Source organism: Stenella coeruleoalba (assembly GCF_951394435.1).
Source record: "Stenella coeruleoalba genome assembly, chromosome: 20".
Classification (NCBI taxonomy): Eukaryota; Metazoa; Chordata; class Mammalia; order Artiodactyla; family Delphinidae; genus Stenella; species Stenella coeruleoalba.
In genome coordinates, this window is record NC_137166.1 from 28031527 (window position 1) to 28047902 (window position 16376).

Below are 16376 nucleotides of genomic sequence, written 5' to 3' on the forward strand. Positions count from 1 at the left end.
TTTTTTAAAGGTCTGGCCTTTATCATTGTTAACAGTAAATCAAATGTCCACCCCTTCTTCTCAATGTTTCCCTACAGACTGTGCAGCTCTGCAAGTTTCCTTCTTTGAAGGATCAGCCCTGTTTTATCTAACCCCAGGAGACACTCCCCTCTACCTTCTTTCAGACTGAATGCCTGTTAAAGGCCCCTAAGTCTGAATCCAGGCATGTGGAGCTGGTACAGAGGACGTGGGAAGGGGGCTGGCACAGGAGGCTGAAGCAAAGAATCTGCTCATTCAAACCTTTGCTGAGCGAGCCATCGTGGGCTAAATACCTAGGAGAGGGCACACGGAAGCTATTTCAAAAATCGAGATTAGGACAAAGAATTTTCCTCCCTTCCTGGGTTAGCCACTTATAACCAACAGTATTTCCACTTAGATGATCCTGGCAAAAAAAGGAAAGAAAGAGCCCACTTAGACATCTGAACAACTCTGGGATGGGGACTTGATGACCTGGCTATCCCCAGCTACCTAGCACAGCCCAGCACATGCAGGACTGTAACTGCTGAACTGAACTTAGGCTGACACATCAACACACAGGCCTGTTTAGGCAGGCCCTCCCTGAGCTATAGCCAGTCACAACAGTTACATGTATAACAAGGCAAGGAGAAGCACTGATCACTTGAAAATAATTTTGGAAACATTTTAGTTAGTGGTTTTAAGCTTTTTTCCACCAATCCTTTTTAGTTAGAAACAAGTGGCAAGACATTTATTTCCCTCCTGTCCCTGTCCTGTGAGGGATACTAGTATACTATGAAGCTGTCAAAAGATGGGCCGGAGATAGGTGACTTCTGAATTCAACCTACAAAGGATGAAGAACAGGGGACCATCCAGGACCTCAAAACAGCCTCATTTTCCTGCAGGGAGCTACACAATTTCCGCTTAATGAGTTGCTGACTTCCTCCTGATATTCCTGAAATGCAGGCACAAAAGCCTTTTTTTTACTGATATAAAATGAGCATCTTGAACAATACCATAAAGTGCACATCTCCATTAGGAATTTTATAACGTTTTCTCCCAATTTGCTGGACACAGGGCTCAGTCAATCTCTATGACTGACTGAGGCTAAGTGAGAGTCCAGGCAGGCTGGTGACTGCCAGCACTCTGGTGGGCCTGGGACAATGCCCCAGCTTGGGGTTTTATTCAGCGTTTGGCATGCCCGAGTCACTTTCTGAGTGACATAATGGAAATGTGGCAGTGATGTGAACTACCTAATGAGCTAGACAAAGGTTCAGATGCCTAATGGAGAAACAATGATTGTGGGGATCAGTGTAAAGCAGTAGGACGTTGGCACATCTGCACGTTATAGTTAAATTAAGTATTAAAGCTTTGGCCAAAACAGTTCACTCAAACAGAGCGGGCAGGGGTGAGAATCCAAAGAGTAAATGCTCCTCAATTTTTTTCCCCTCTATATCAGCAAGTGCGGGATTCTGTGGGAAAGTCTATAGTACTGTTCTTCAAGTAACCTAAACCCTAGAATTTAAATGATTCATCAAAAGAATAACAATAGTGGCTGCTCTACTGCCATTACAAGTCCCTAATTAGACTGTAAGTTATTGGAGGGCAGGAGCAGGGCCTACATTCTGGCTTCAGTGTGCGTGGGCATCTCCTGCTCTTTGATGAACGCGTCCAGCTCAGGAGTGATAAAACCAAAGGATTCGCGCTCTGAGAGCTCACTAGTTCCACTTGTTTTCCCTTAGAAGTTAGGCGGCCACGGTTGTTTTAAAAAAAAAAAAAAAATCAAAGGAACAGAGTCCATGTAATCAAATCCCTAGGCCTCTGAAAGGGACTCAGATCAAGTCAGTACATCCCTCTGAGTGTCTCAGTGAGTTTATTATGAGCCACTCGGAGGCAGGCACTGACCCTGTCAGCCTCCAAGTACCCTTGATTTTGTTAGAAAGATTGGAATCTCATCCTGGGAAGATGAAAGACTACCAGGACCACTTTCTCTCAGTTTCTCTGGGTAAATGGTGAAATCATGGACCAGTATCAAGGGAAAGGATTTAGCTCCCTGACCGAGTGAGCTAAGGATGACTTTTAACCTAATAATCTATCACAGGACCATGATTTCTGGCCACAAGCTGTAACCATGAGTACACGGGAACCTGTTAGATGCTGTGGCCTTCTAAACTTGGCCTCATGTCTCCTGCATCTCTGCACCCAGCAGGCCTTGCTTTACCACAGAATCCGTCGACAGGACAAGCCCTGGGTTTGCTCCATGAGCCTGGCCCAGCCCTTCTGGTATGAACCAAGTTACCTTATTTCTCCTATAAATGTCTCTCGCTACGCAAGTTCTCAAATGCCAACCAGGGACTGCATTCCTCTCAACTCCACCCAGCACCCCCTTCAGGGAAGCTTTCCTCTCCCTTCTGTCCAAGGGTAGAGGACCTCATCCCCCTCTGCAGGGCTCACGTGCAGCTCTCCTATTTGGAGCTGGCAGAACTGCATGACGCAAGGAAAGGCAAATTCACAATTAATTCTCACAATGAGAATGATGAACAAGAGGTGAGCCAGGGAGCAAATACATATTTAAACACCTTGCGCCTTCTCTCCTTTATGACACTGTTATATTTCTATCTACAAGATCTAGTACCAAAAAAGAAAAGAACCCTAAATCAAACTTTATGAAAAGTCCTCAGAATACTCTTTTTAAGGCACTGTTAAAGCAAATTGTTTGCTTTGTTTAAAATATAATCAACACATATAAATTGGGCACAACTTGCTAAATCAAGTCCCCTGCCGTGCTTGCGTTCTGAGACTTTCTTAGTAAAGCCCAATCGAAGGCGAATAGATGGGACTAGAGGAGGGAGACAGCCCCTTAGGCTACATCCTTGATAGATATAAGGGGACCCAACTGATGAACAGCAGATGGCCCCATTATCTATCTATTAGCTCTTTACTACAAGGAAAGGCCAACAATTAGTATTTTTATAACCAGAGGATTGTGAGGGTAACCATGCCCTGTGACAAGAGAGAGTTTCCTCCCTAGAAGCAAAAAAGTACCTTTGGAGACTCTGGGGATCTTAACATCCTCCTGGGAGAGCCCGCCTCAGGAGCAGTCCATAAAACCGGTAGAGCCGACCATACCCAATTTCTCGTAGCCCCAGCTGGTCCATTCAGGAACAAACACTCGTCCTCACGTCCTCTCTAGTTTAGTCCAAGGCTTCGGGAGAAACAGGGCCAATGATGGGGGACAACCTCTGCTCAGGGACCACACATCCACGGTGCTGATGCCCAATGTAATGAGACCCATGAGCCGGCCCGGCCAACTGGCTTCATGAGTGGGAAAGGGAAGGAGAGGGGAAGCCGTCCAAGCAGAAGAACCAAGCACCAGAGAAGGGAAAAGAGGGGCTTAGGAGTCATCTTGAAGAGGAGAGCACACAAGGCCAAGCAGTCGCCTCGCAGTGCTGCAGCTACAGAGGGCTCCCAGGTTTGCCCTCCCTCGAGCTCCAGCTGAGACCCCGGCAAGGTTCATTTACTAGGCTATCGTTTCCTAGGCCTATGTTTTCATCTCCAGTGGGATTTCAACAGAACAGCAAACCAAATAATTTGGAGGATGGTCTTGGACCCCCGGACGCCAAGGCCCACCTTGGTGAGGTAAGAGGGAAGAGGACATGGAGTGCTTGGTATTTCACACACAAATCTTAACTTACCAAGGCTGAGACTGGCTTTCACATTCAAATAAAAATGTGAAAAGCAAACTGTGACCCTGCTACAGGGAATGTTATATCTAAATAAAAGCAACTCCCAAAGGCTTCATTTCCTTGCTCATTTTGGGTGAATTTTTAATCATTTAAGGTCAACTTTAACCAAATCACAGATGCCTATATAAGCCTATAATTTTCTGGCCCAAGCACTAGTGAAGACATTTACTCCCACACAAATAAAAATTTGAACAAAATTTCAAAGGAAAAACAAAACAAAACAATGAAAATAAAAGAATGTGAAAAGAAATACAAATCAAAGAAATTTATTGGTGTTGACAAATATACATAATACAAAAAAACAAAACAAAACTAACACAACAGAAACAAAACCAGAAACTCCCCCCACCCTGGCAGGCCCACAGGCCTGAGGTACTGACAGCGAGCAGCCCCAGGAGCCCCTTGGAGCATCGCACTTAATTCATGAGGACCTCCATCTGCACCAGCCTTGCGTTGGTGTCCCCAGATGTCCGGTAGGGTATCATCCCAGCAAAGGTAATCAGGGCTCGGGCTTGGCTGCGGAGTTGCTGAGAGAAAGGGGAAGAAGAGAAGAAATCCAGTTAACTTCTGGGTCAGGGCACTGTCCTGAGAACCACCACCCCGGCCTTCCATTTTCTACCCCTTGGGGTCAGGGCAGATTCCCGGTGGGTGGATGACAGTCTCACCCTCCACCATCATGTTCCTCCAGCATGGTGCAGAGTTAGCAAAGCTCGGCTGCTGGGGCCTCAGTTCCAAAGCCCTTCTGCTTAACAAAAGATGGACGGGTGTGCCGGGCAAGCTGCCTCACCTGACACGTCTGACCAGCTGCTGACACGGCCCTGTGCTTCAGATTGCCTGCTCTACTTCTCTGAGCCTCTCTCTCTCTCCTGGCTGGTTTCTGTCCAACTGTTACCATGGGGTCCTAAGTTTCTTTCTAGGACCCTCGTGAAGCACCTGCACTACCAGAGGCAACAGTCGTGCATAAGTGAGGCCCATTCCAGCTCTTTCCTCTCCTGCATCTTCCCCTTTCCTTCCTTTCACTCCTTACATTCCTTCCTTCCTGACAGAAGTGCTTGGTCCTCTTTTCTCAGGCAACAATATTTATGAGATTCCTGGATTGCTCCAGGAAGGAAAAAGATTTAAACTCAGGTGTTTCCAACAACAAAAACAGGAACCTTCACTCCAATTTCCAACGGATAAATTACTGAATAAAGAAACGTAAGAGAACAGCTTCAGGTTGCCCCACATTGAGGTGTGTTGGATGCTTATACCAGCAGGAAAGGAAACCATATCTGGAATAGAAAAGGAGGGTCTACACACATCTTTTGGATCAGTAATGAGATTTTTAAGAAAAATTCAAGGGTCACTTACTAGGCTTCTTAAGGACCATTCAAGAAGAAAACTGAAAGGTAGGTGCCTTTTACCTGATATGTGAAGTAAATTGGCAAGTAAAGGTCCTAATTAATGTCCAAACCAAAAGAAATTTACTTTATGATGAGAGTATCCATCAGATTTTCTTTAAAAGTGCAAAAATGTGCATGGGTTCTCCTGCCTAACTTGCAGCTACTTTACGTAAGCTCTAGGGGTATGCAGGCCAAGCGACCCATCCACTCCCTGGCAACACTGCAGCTTAAACCATGAGGCCAATTCTTGGGCAGGCAGCTTTTACACATAAGTCTTTCCTCGACTCCACCCATCCCTTCCTTTCATTACAAAGGAGAGCGGTGGGTAAAAGGAAGACAGGAGAATGGCTTTATCCATCATATGTAAAAACTAAGTGCCTAAAAAAGAGAGACTAAAACACACAGCGTGTGACTCCAGCTAGTCTTAAATCAGTTCCCTTCAGATGTGGAAAATGGACCTGCCAGGCCACCAGCTCTGCTCTCTGTGAGCAAGCCCTGCTCTGACCTGTAAGCAGTACAGAGAGTATCAGAAACGCCCACCACTTCAGTAGTTGTATTCACAACAGCACCGCTGCCAAGGCCCCAGCACAGCGAGCCCACTGCTGGCACATCTCCTATGTAGGCTCTTGCCTGTCCAAGGGCAGATGGCAGACCTGCAGCTGCCTCTGATGCACACACGGATGGGCCTACCACGTCAGAGGACCACTTCTGAGCACTGCTATGTATGCTGCTAAAGGTGAAAATTCCCACCGTCACTCACGAGGCAGAGGTTCTGACAGTGACAATGCCTGTAGGGGTCATAGCAGAGAGAGCCCTCAGATATCCATGGCGGCGGGAGATAGATTTTCAAGGCTCTAGTTCCTTGATTGCCAAATCAGGTATGGCTGTTGTACACCATACTGAGAGACTCACCAAACATTAAGTGGAAATGTTAAGGAAAAGGTAATTCTAAAACACTGCCTGTTTTAATGGTTTAATTGGAAGTCCAATGCGCTATCCATTGCGTGACGGAATTAATGGTTTAATTGGGTCAAACACATTTCTTTCCTCTTTTGTCAAATCAACTGTACACCATACACTGTTGGAATCCCAGGGTTCTATCTACCTGGACTCTGCGTGACCCAAGCAATGCCGGAGGCCCCACAGGCAATGGAAAGGGCACTGGCCTTGGTATCAGACAGACCCGGCTTCCAGACGTGGCTCCTTCACCTACCACCTGAGGGGCCCACAAAAGCAAGACACCTCCTGACCCAGGCCTCAGATCCCTCAACTGTAAAATGGGGATAACGACTGTCCTAGGTACCTCTCTGGAGTCACTGTGAGATGACAGCAGAAACAAGGTTTGCATCAAATTGTTGACCAAAAGTAAGTATGGTTTTCATGAAAGTGCTGAACTGAGACTCATAAAATGACCTTCTATTTAAAAATATTTAAAATAAAAATATATTTTAAAAAAAAGGGCTGGAATTCTTGTGGAATCAGTATAAATTAGCATTTTGATTTTTTAAAAGGTGATATTCGCTGACTTAGCACATCTTTGTTTTTTAGCTTGAGAAGAGTAGCAACCCCATTAATGTTCGATTTCTTCCGGGAGTCCCCGACACAAACTTTACCCAGCTGCCAGGTAGTAAAGAAACGAGCAATTTAAGGTCATGAGCAGTGGTCTCATGAGGTGCAATGGACAGCAAACCAGAAAGGTGGTTCTCAGCGATGGCTCTGGCCAACCATCTGGCTGGGATCTTACAGAATCACGGTCCTCGATGACTCGCTGGGGCCTGGATGCCGATGATGGACTTGTCCCCTTGAGCCTCTTAAACTGTGTGAATAAGATGTTCATGGTGGCGAGCAGCACTTCTGAGAGGTTGTGCCTGACCTGCACAGAGGGACACACATGAAGTAAGGAGAAAGAACCAAGCCCTGGGGCCAACCACAGGTTGGGGGAGGGGGGAGCTGTGCTCCAGGAAGGCCTGGTCACATCACATCTCCACAGCTGCCAGGTGGAGCGCCACACAGCCACCAAAAAGGAGCTGATGGCATTGAAATGTCAAGCGTGAAAGCAAAGCTCAGGCAATGCTACTCAGAAGGTCAGGTAGGTCACTCTTCTGATCCCTTGTTTATGCCAGTCCTCCTAGGCAGGGGCAGTGAGCAAAACGCATGCCCACTACGTCTGGCCAGCAAGAGTGATTAGCAAAAGCCTGCATTTGAATGTCAGCAGGCAGGGACGCATACACTGGTTCTCTAGTCCCTACCACTCCCCACTGTCTCAGACCCACCAGACTGTCTCCATGGGACCAGCACAGCCCGAGCAGAGTCCTTGGGAGTGTCTATGAGGACAGGCCCTGGTACAACACTTCAGTCCATGAAACACTGAATGATGTAACCAGGGGAGGGCAAGAATCAACAGAAGGAGTGGCTAGGGGTAGAACTGCAGCAGGTGTGAAGGGATGGTTGGCAAGAGGTAAGACCTCCTGAACTGTGTGTACCACAGCAGGCAGCTGCCTCACCACATGTGCAGAAGCCGGCCTTTCTTCTTCCTCTAGAACAGAAACATGCTTTCATAAAAGGAATGTGCTTACTAATGGTTTTAAATTGAAACACTGTTAGGAACATCCTGGAACCAGGCAGCTGGCCCTCAGTGCCTGTGGTTCTAGAGAAGAGTCTTACCCTTAGCTGCACATGGGAATAACCAGGGGAGTTCTGGGCTGCAGCTCAGATCAGGGAAACCAGAATTTCTGGGCCTGGGCACACAGATTTTTTTAAAGGTCTCCTAGCAATTCCAGTGTGCAGCCCAGTTGAGTACCCTTGGGTTAAGCAGTGGCAACATGCTAGAAACCCTGCAGAGAGACAGTAGCTCTGGGGCTCTTGGGCTGATAACTGAGTCCGTGGTCACTGCATCTGCTTCTTGAGACAAAATGGTTCAGAGAAGGGAAAGAAGGACGTGAATCATGATGCATATTTCATGTACCCAATGGAACTACTTAGACAAGATCAGAGTTAAGCACTGACACACCCTCTAGAACAAGTGCATAATAAAGAATCAAACCAGATCCCACAGATCAACAAGAAACCTGTTTCTCCCAAGAATATGTCTGGTCTCTAAAGCGAGTGTATTTTCTGAGTCAGGAACTCAGACTATAATCTGATGGGGATATGTGTACTCACAGAAAAACCAGCCCAGGATACCTGAAATTGGACTTGTCTTAGAAAACTCAGTCTGGATGGTGACTGTAGTAGGACTGTTAAAGTTATTGGCTATGTTAAAACAAAAGCTTTCAGTTAGAAGTGGGGGAAAAAAGAATTTTATAATTCAGGAAGAAAAGGACTCACCTCATCACTGAAATTTCTGAAGGCAGCCACTCTCTCTTCCACACTTTCCTGATTCAGGGGCACCAGCTTCAACCGATCAATTATCTATTTAAAACAAAACCCATCGGTCCCATATGATACAACCATCACAGTCATTTCGTCTCCTCAAACACATAGTCAGCATCTAACACATTCATAGTGGGCTTCTTAATAGGAAATGCTAATCCCCTCATTCAAAGGCTTTGATTCTAACTTGCTGACTGACTCAATTCCTATCCTCGTTTTCTGAGGCAGTTTTACAATTCAGAGATTTCAAATTACTCTGAGAAACCTCTCTGTTTTTAGACTAAAGAAGAAAGGAAGAGAAAAAGGAAAAAAAGAGCAACACAGAAATCCCTTTTATATTCACAGGATCATACTTGTCCTTCTTCACTTAACAGGCATACTGGTGACATTTCCTTTGTTTTAAATGAATCTCACGAAGTGTTTTGATTTTTCAAGGGCATACATTAACCTGCACTTCAAACACCCCTCCTGAAACTTACATCAAAGGCTCTGTCAATATGCCCACTGTGATACTCGTCAAAAAAGGTGATCAAGTCCAACAGAAGATAGAACGTGGAGTCCACAAATTTATTTGCACTGATTCCCTGAGCCCTATACCTGAAGGACAAAAAAGAAGTAAGGGGGGTATATTAGGAATTTCTGTGCAATCTATAACTTGAGGATAGCATCTAAAAAATGTCAAACAAAACCTCTTAAACTCTCTAGATGAAGTGAACTAAGGAGTGGAAAATAGTGTTTCTTTTGAAATGGCCAAGCATTTGGTGGCGGGTTTGACAGAAATCCACCTATAAATGTTCTGTGTGAAGCACAGTTCTCTTGCCTCAGCCCCCATCTCAGCAAGCATCTCCAACCCAGTTTTCACTGGGTCACTTTATTGGGCGTATCTGCAGAGGGCACAGAAAGTGACAACTATTGCCCCAGCCTGGGAGTTACACTGGTTGAAGTATGATAACTCCTCGAACTCATGGGGAGGAAGGTAGCTTCTGAAACACTGGCCACTACATCTCTAAGAATTTCCCCATCCATCCATCACTAGCTTTGTTCCAAAATGTCTTTGAGATGGCTGCTAATGACATATAGATGAGTATAATGCCTAGAATTAAACCTCATGTACAGGATTAAAATGTTGAGATACCCTTTCATACCCTTCCTTTTCGCAAGAATGTTTACCAAGTGACAGTGCCAAGTGACAGTTGGTTATGACGTGGGGGAACAGGAACTGTCAAACTGTCAGTGCTGGTGGGAGGGTGAGTGAGTAGAGCCATGCTGGGGAACTCTTTGATGCTACGGTAAAGCTGAAGATGCGTCTGGGTGGGCGCTGGGAGCCCCGGGACCCCCCGGAGCCAGCCCCGGCCTTACCGCTCCGCGACGGAGAGCGCCATGTTCTTCAGCCTCTCCTTGTTGGACTGCGGGGCACTGATCTGGGGGACGACAGGGCTGAGCAGTTTGTTCATCAGCTCCAGCACCTTGTCAGCATTCTGTTCGGTTTTTTAAATTAAGAAAGGAATCAATTAAAAATAATCAATAAGAGGAAAAAAACTAAATAACCGAAACCAAAGAGGGAACTTTTGTTCTGTATCTTGATCTGGGTGGTGATGACACAGATACATACCTGTGGGAAACTCATCAAGCTGTTCACTGAATATGTGTACATTTTTCTACTTTTTAATTAGACCTCAATCAGAACACTTTTAAATGAAAGGAAAAATGAATTATAACCCTCTTTTTGCCCACGTTGGTCAGCTGATAAAAGGAGAGAATGTACTCTTCTTCAGGCCCTAACAGTCATCGGTATTCCCCGCATGTTCTCACAACGAGCTACTTCCTCCAGTTCTCTCAGAACCCCTCAGCTGTGGTTTTGTTCCCTGACACACACCGGTCAGTGTTTGTGCGGCTGCCCGGAGGGTGAGCACCAGGCATCTTCACCAGCAGCTTCACCACCCAAGCGTGATGGGCGCTTCCTCTGCTGCCAAGGGAGGCTTTGCTCAGTGCCCGTGGGACAGCCTTTCAATATGTCACTCTTGTTTGGCCAGAAAGACCTTATTGGCAGAAATAATTCTGTAAAATGGGAATTTCACCCTGACTGGACTATTAACTGCCTAAGCACTAGGAGAAAATGCCTCAGCAGGGAGAGGGGTACAACAATGGCACCATCAAAATGTTTGTGCATTTAATGCCAAAAGGCCGATGACAGATCTATTAAGTGCAGAAGAAAGAAAAGAGCACATTTTACCTTGGCAAGGTCATAAAGCTTTGCTGCTTCTTCAAACAGTCCTTTATTTTCGGCCACGGAAGCAACTTTGTTGATAATAGGCTTTGTGTCACTAGTAAACTTATCTATGACTCCAGGCTGACAAGACAAATCATGGAGGGGAGGAAGAGAGAAATGGGGGGACAGAGCTGTTATTTTAAACACAGAGAAGCAACTGAGATCCGAAAACTACTTTAACTGAAAATACTTGCCCTGGGCAATGCACATATTTCATCAGCTAGACTCTGGCTTTCTTGAAGATATAAGGTCGTACTAAACATATGAAAAGGACCAAGGAAACTACCCATGAAGAGGCAGACTCAAAGGCAGCACAGAAGTCACCAGTAAGACTGTGTTTTCTAATTTTCCAAAATGACCTAGAGAATCGGTGAAATCATCAATGATTTTAATTTTGCTGATGAGTAGGCACTAGGGGGAAGAAAACCAGGAGGCTCAGAGAAAGTATCTGAAAGATTCTGAATTTGTTTTCTAAGACAGATGGCAAAAGAAATCCAGTCCTGAAAAAATATATGGCAAGTGGTGTCAGGATACTAAAAACAAACAAAAAAAATCTGCATCATCACTCAACAGCAACCAAATGGTCAAGAAAGTATGGGAGAGGCCTGAGGTACCGTGAAGAGAGAGGGCAGACTATGTGACGTCTGACTGGCCATCTGATTCTCCATCAGCCCTGGACCAAGTCGGGTGACCTGCTCCGCCACCCTGGCAGCACAGGAGATCAGTGAAGAGCATGGGCTCTGGGGTCAAGAAGGACTGGGCTCAAATTCCAGCTCACTTCCTTACTAGCTGTGTGATCTTGAGGAAAATAACCTCTCTTGTCTCCACTTCCTCCCTTGAAAAACAGATGACGCTTCCCACTGCGTTGGGTTCTTGTGATGATTAAGTGAGAAAATACATGTCAAGCATTCAGCACAGGGGCCTGGCAGTCGTCACTGCTCCATAAGCATGGCCACTGTCACCAGCACTGCCACTGTTCTTCTTCTGGATGGTGTGAGCAGTGGGAGGTCATCTTGAGACTGCTGTCTCTAAACCACCCATTTTTACAGATGAGGAAAGTGAGTCCCTAAGAGAGGCATGTGGAGAGTGCCCGAGTGGGTCAGGAGGGGTCTCTGACACTAGGGCCTCTGCCCCTTCTACATTGCCCAATAGCCATGATGGGTCTTAGGGAACTGCTAAGGCTCACGGGAGCAGCTGCATCTCTGGGGTCAGTGTAGAGTTCTGAGCCCTCAAAAACTATCTTTTGAGAGAGGTCAAGTGCATTTGTAATTTTCCCCTCTGGGGAGAGTAAGTGCAGGAACCAATTTCTTTCTTGCATATTTTCTGAGCCAAGAATGGCAGAAATGTAGCCTTCTCAGCTGAAAATATGGCAGGTGTGAACAGATGAGTATTCTGAACATAATAAAAAAACTATCTAACCACAAATTTACATATTTTAAGGAGAAATGTAAATGTATGTAAAATCAAGGTCATCATTTGGGGCCTGTAATTTTCATTCTTTGTTTTTAAAACTAAGCAACTTCATTCAGATTTGCATCTTCAGTACCTTGAATCCTAAAATCTAACTGTATTCTTTGGACAATTATAAATCCCCAACTGCAAACTAACACACCTCTGGGGTGCACTTAACCCACCTTTCTACTTCCATCGTTCTCTAGTTTCCCAAGAATCATATCGAACTGCAGAGACAAAAAAGAGTTTACTCAGTTGATTGGACGAGGATATATACATAATCCACAATTCTTTGAAAACAAGAGAGGAATAGGGGAGGTGGGAGAAGTCTTGCACAAACTAGAGAACAGTGAGACTGAATCAACGTTTTCATTGTCAGAAACCAAAGAAAACTCTAACACCCCCCTGCCCCCAGCCACATCCACCAAACTCATATTGAGGTGACCATCCAGTATCACATCAGCATGAGAACTTGTACACTGGAAATCATGGGGGCGTGGAGAAAAGTTAACAGACATACCTCTCGACTTTCTATCACCAGCTCGCTCACACAACGCAGAAACATGTTTTCTCCTTGACTGTCTTTCTCGTCTCTAGAAGGGGACAAAATCAACCTGGTTTCTGGTGTGGCCCCAAGGTCTCTGTCATTCTCACAGTGGCAGAAATCAAAACCAGATGAAGAAAATGGTCAAAAGCCAGTCTAACCTGAGGAAGTAGAAGTATTGGAGGGCCTCTCTCGGGTCCGTGGATTCAAACTTCCGGGTGTAGAGAATGAGTAGCCGCACGAAGTTCAGCCTCCGCATGCAGGGAGGGTCGCCAGGTTCATGGCTGACTGCACCGACGGGGACAGAACTGGTCACAACCACACTGCCCTTCTGACCCATGCAACGGAGAGCTATGGGAACTGAGTCCAAAGACCCAGTGGTGGAACCTACTCCTGCAGCCCAGCCAATGTTTGCCACTGTGAGCTTAGGCCAATCCCCTTCACCACCCTGTCCTCAATTTCGTCCCAAGTACAGATTGGAGAAAGTGGCATTTTTAGTAAATCACTAGGTATGCTGGTCTCTGAGTGAAAAGATGGTGACAACTGACCATTACGGCATGTGCTCTGGAGTGAGTCTGCTGTGCTACTAAGGAAGCTGCAGCCATTCATGCACAGGTATCTTCTCTCCCTCCCCGGACTCCCACCCGATGCAGGTAGGCACACAAGATGGCTGGCTGTGCCTTCCAATGTCTCCAGTTAGAGCCCTAATGGGAACCAGTCTCACGACTCTAGGGACTGTTTCTCCTGCACCACCCTCCAGGCGACCTGACTCACTGGCCACAAAACTAGCACTTAGCACAGCATTTTATCTATTAAACACCTCAGGGAATACTAATGGAGGCGGGAAAGGCAAGAACCCTCATACTAATCATCTCATAAGCCCAACCGCCTACAACACTCTAAAATGATTGGTACCACTTGCCCAAATCCCTGCTGGCTGCAGCTATGTGTCCACTGCCATCTGATGGGGGGATGTGTTATGGATGTGCCACTGCCAACAAATACTCACGGAGCTGAGCGCTCTGTCCCGAGGATTTTAAAAGCAGCTTTAGCTCAAAGAGCACTAGCGCCACGTGGACAGCATGGCAGCGCAGCCGCTCCATGCGGAAGAGAAAGGCAATGGCAGCTTCGAACTGCGCGGTCAGGAACAGCACTTGGAAGTAGAGGAAGGGCTGATGGTTCACCGTGAAGTGGGACTCGCCTGTCCAGGAAGAGGAGGTCAAGCTGACTCAGAAGGAGCCGGCCTCTGCCGGCAGCCCCGAGCCCAGAAGAAGCCCTATGTGCTCAAAGAACTTGCTGGGCGGGACAAAAGCACCAGCCTGAGCCTGAACGGATGCGGGGGCTCTGGACACAGTGGACGCCACTCCAGCCGTGGCCTGTTTCCACAGCCTCTGGACCTCACAAAACAACTGGTGAGCGGGGGCTGTGTTGTAAAACCCAAACTGCTTGCATTAGTTGGGAGAGAAACAGAGCACAGGACCTTAAAACGGAATACAAAAGGGGCTGTTTCTCTCCTTTATCCTGATAAAAGTCACTCAATAAGGACAGGAATGATTTCAAAGCTTCGGTATACTCAGATTCACAGATATCTGCGTTCAACACTGCGGACCACTAGTTGGAATTTCCTTTTCTTCCCCCAATTTTTAAACAGTGAGAGAAAGAAAAAATTAAAAGCTATTTCTCCCTTGTTTGTGCTCAGATATAGTCACTGCGAGGTCTCTGAGGAAGCAGTAACCAAGTCCTCTTATGTCTCTCCCTGAGCCAGTGTCTGCCAGAGCAGTTCAAAGAACTAGTGGAGTTTACTGTCCACGACCATATAAGTCACATACTCTGTTTACGGCCACGTGCGTGGCCTCTACCCAAATTTGAACTCATTGTTTTGTTGTGTTTTGAAGATCCAGAGGGTTCTGAAGGAGAGACAGAGTTCAGAGATGGATTTTCCCAGAAAAAAGCTAAGCAGTGACCTTAGGTGGACAAGAGAGGAAAGGTAGTTATGTTCTGGGTATCTTACCGTAGTCTTCCAACAACTGTTTCTGGAACTGAGAGAGAGTGAGCCTGTCTTGTGGGGAGCTGGTGCCGTCATCATCGAAACACACCTGGTTCAACTAAACGCCCAAGAGAAATACAGGCATTGGTACAAGCTACTTCCTGTGCCGGGTGCGGACTTGTAGCTGATTAGCTGCCATGCTCAAGGCTACGCTAATGGCTGTGTTACTGGTTGCGAATATTACACAATAAAAAATGGGCCAGGAGACAGGAAATCCACTAGTCCAGTCACCCTATTGGCATTATACATTAAGCAGTAACATCTGTGTGCAGTGTGTGAGCAGGGGGAAGGGGAGAATGCCCTACTGGGCAAGGGAAGCAGCGCCTGCCTTCAGCCACAGGTAGTCCTCAGTTTTGTCGGCCACCTCGCTCTGGTTGTCAGTGATGTCACATCTGCCAATGATACAGTACACAGCCCGTTTGTAGGGGTCCGTGTTGTTCCTGAGGGCCCTGCGGTAATGCAGTCGGAGCTTGTTCTCCGTAGCTGGGGACAATCTAGAGACACAAGGGAACACACAGACACATATGCTAAAGACCCTCACGGGCATCTGAAAGTACCCAGGTCCCAACCACACAGCAAAGTCACAAAGCCTTCCTTCATGGAGGGTAACACTGTCCCACCCATACCCACGGGCACCATCACTTTAACCAGACTTGCAGCTACCAACACCTGTGTCTCCACCCACTGGCTTCCTCAAGTAGTGGCTGTCAGAGGCACGTGAGAAGGTCTGGGGAATTAATCCTCCACCCACCTCCCTGGCAGCCCTCAAGCAGTGATGGGCAAGAGAGAGTCAGTCCCTTAAGTGCCTCAGCCCCACTCTGGCTTCTCCACTCCCTTATCCCTGTGAGATCACCTCCCAAATAAACTCCATGCACTCAAACCCTTGCATCTGGGGGAAGAGTCTGCATCTGGGGGAACCCTAAAACACTGTCCCTACTTTACACTCTCTAACATGAGCAAGACAGGGCTTATGGTTTAAGACCATCTCTGGACACGGCATTATTGACACTGCCAAAAAAGTAACCCTGGTTTTCCACATGTATAACTGGGGTAACCACCATTATTTCTTCTACATACATGTATGTATATTGAAACTGGGTTCGAATATGAACTTAAGTCCTATTACATTAACAAAAACCAGAGAAAAATGAATGCTTAGCAGTTCCTTAATGCAAGAGAACTAAAAAAAAAAAAACTTACTGAATTAATTCAATGATTATATCTCAAGTTTGCTAACTTCTAACTCTGGCCTTTGAGTATGAAGCGTATATTGTCATTTGGGTCAACCGGAAAAGCACTAAATGTGAACAAGTGAAGTGTAATACAACAAAGTTTCATTTACTAAAGCATCCTTGATGTGCCTGGGACTTTGTAAGTGTACACATGGTGTCAGAATGGGGCTCTTTTAATGTTCTCAACTGTTATTCTACAGAGTTCTACTTGCTTTCTAAACTTCATTTTTCTCCCAAGCAGAAACTTATTTGGAGCTACGCACAAGGAAAAGAGAGCAACGCCAGTGGGGGCCACCCTGCTGATTCCACGTGGCTTCTTCTGGATGCACCATCTCATT

General features: G+C 46.3%; 1 protein-coding gene across 3 annotated transcripts in view; it reads right to left on the bottom strand.

Moving 5' to 3' along the window:
* Positions 1-3990: 3990 nt before the first annotated feature.
* The window catches only part of NUP93 (nucleoporin 93), a 122152-nt gene continuing 109766 nt past the window's right edge, over positions 3991-16376 (bottom strand). For 2 of the 3 annotated variants that reach the window (XM_079906861.1, XM_079906863.1), the window contains 11 exons: positions 15135-15300; positions 14771-14864; positions 13769-13960; positions 12921-13047; positions 12736-12808; positions 12398-12442; positions 10728-10844; positions 9854-9972; positions 8974-9091; positions 8450-8533; positions 4289-6995 (listed from right to left, as the gene is read on the bottom strand). In XM_079906861.1, the coding sequence (XP_079762987.1) occupies positions 6732-6995; positions 8450-8533; positions 8974-9091; positions 9854-9972; positions 10728-10844; positions 12398-12442; positions 12736-12808; positions 12921-13047; positions 13769-13960; positions 14771-14864; positions 15135-15300 (1399 nt within the window). In that variant the 3' untranslated portion in view covers positions 4289-6731. Of the gene's footprint in view, positions 4268-4288; positions 6996-8449; positions 8534-8973; positions 9092-9853; positions 9973-10727; positions 10845-12397; positions 12443-12735; positions 12809-12920; positions 13048-13768; positions 13961-14770; positions 14865-15134; positions 15301-16376 lie in introns of those variants that run through there. The other variant, XM_079906862.1, reaches the window with a different exon arrangement.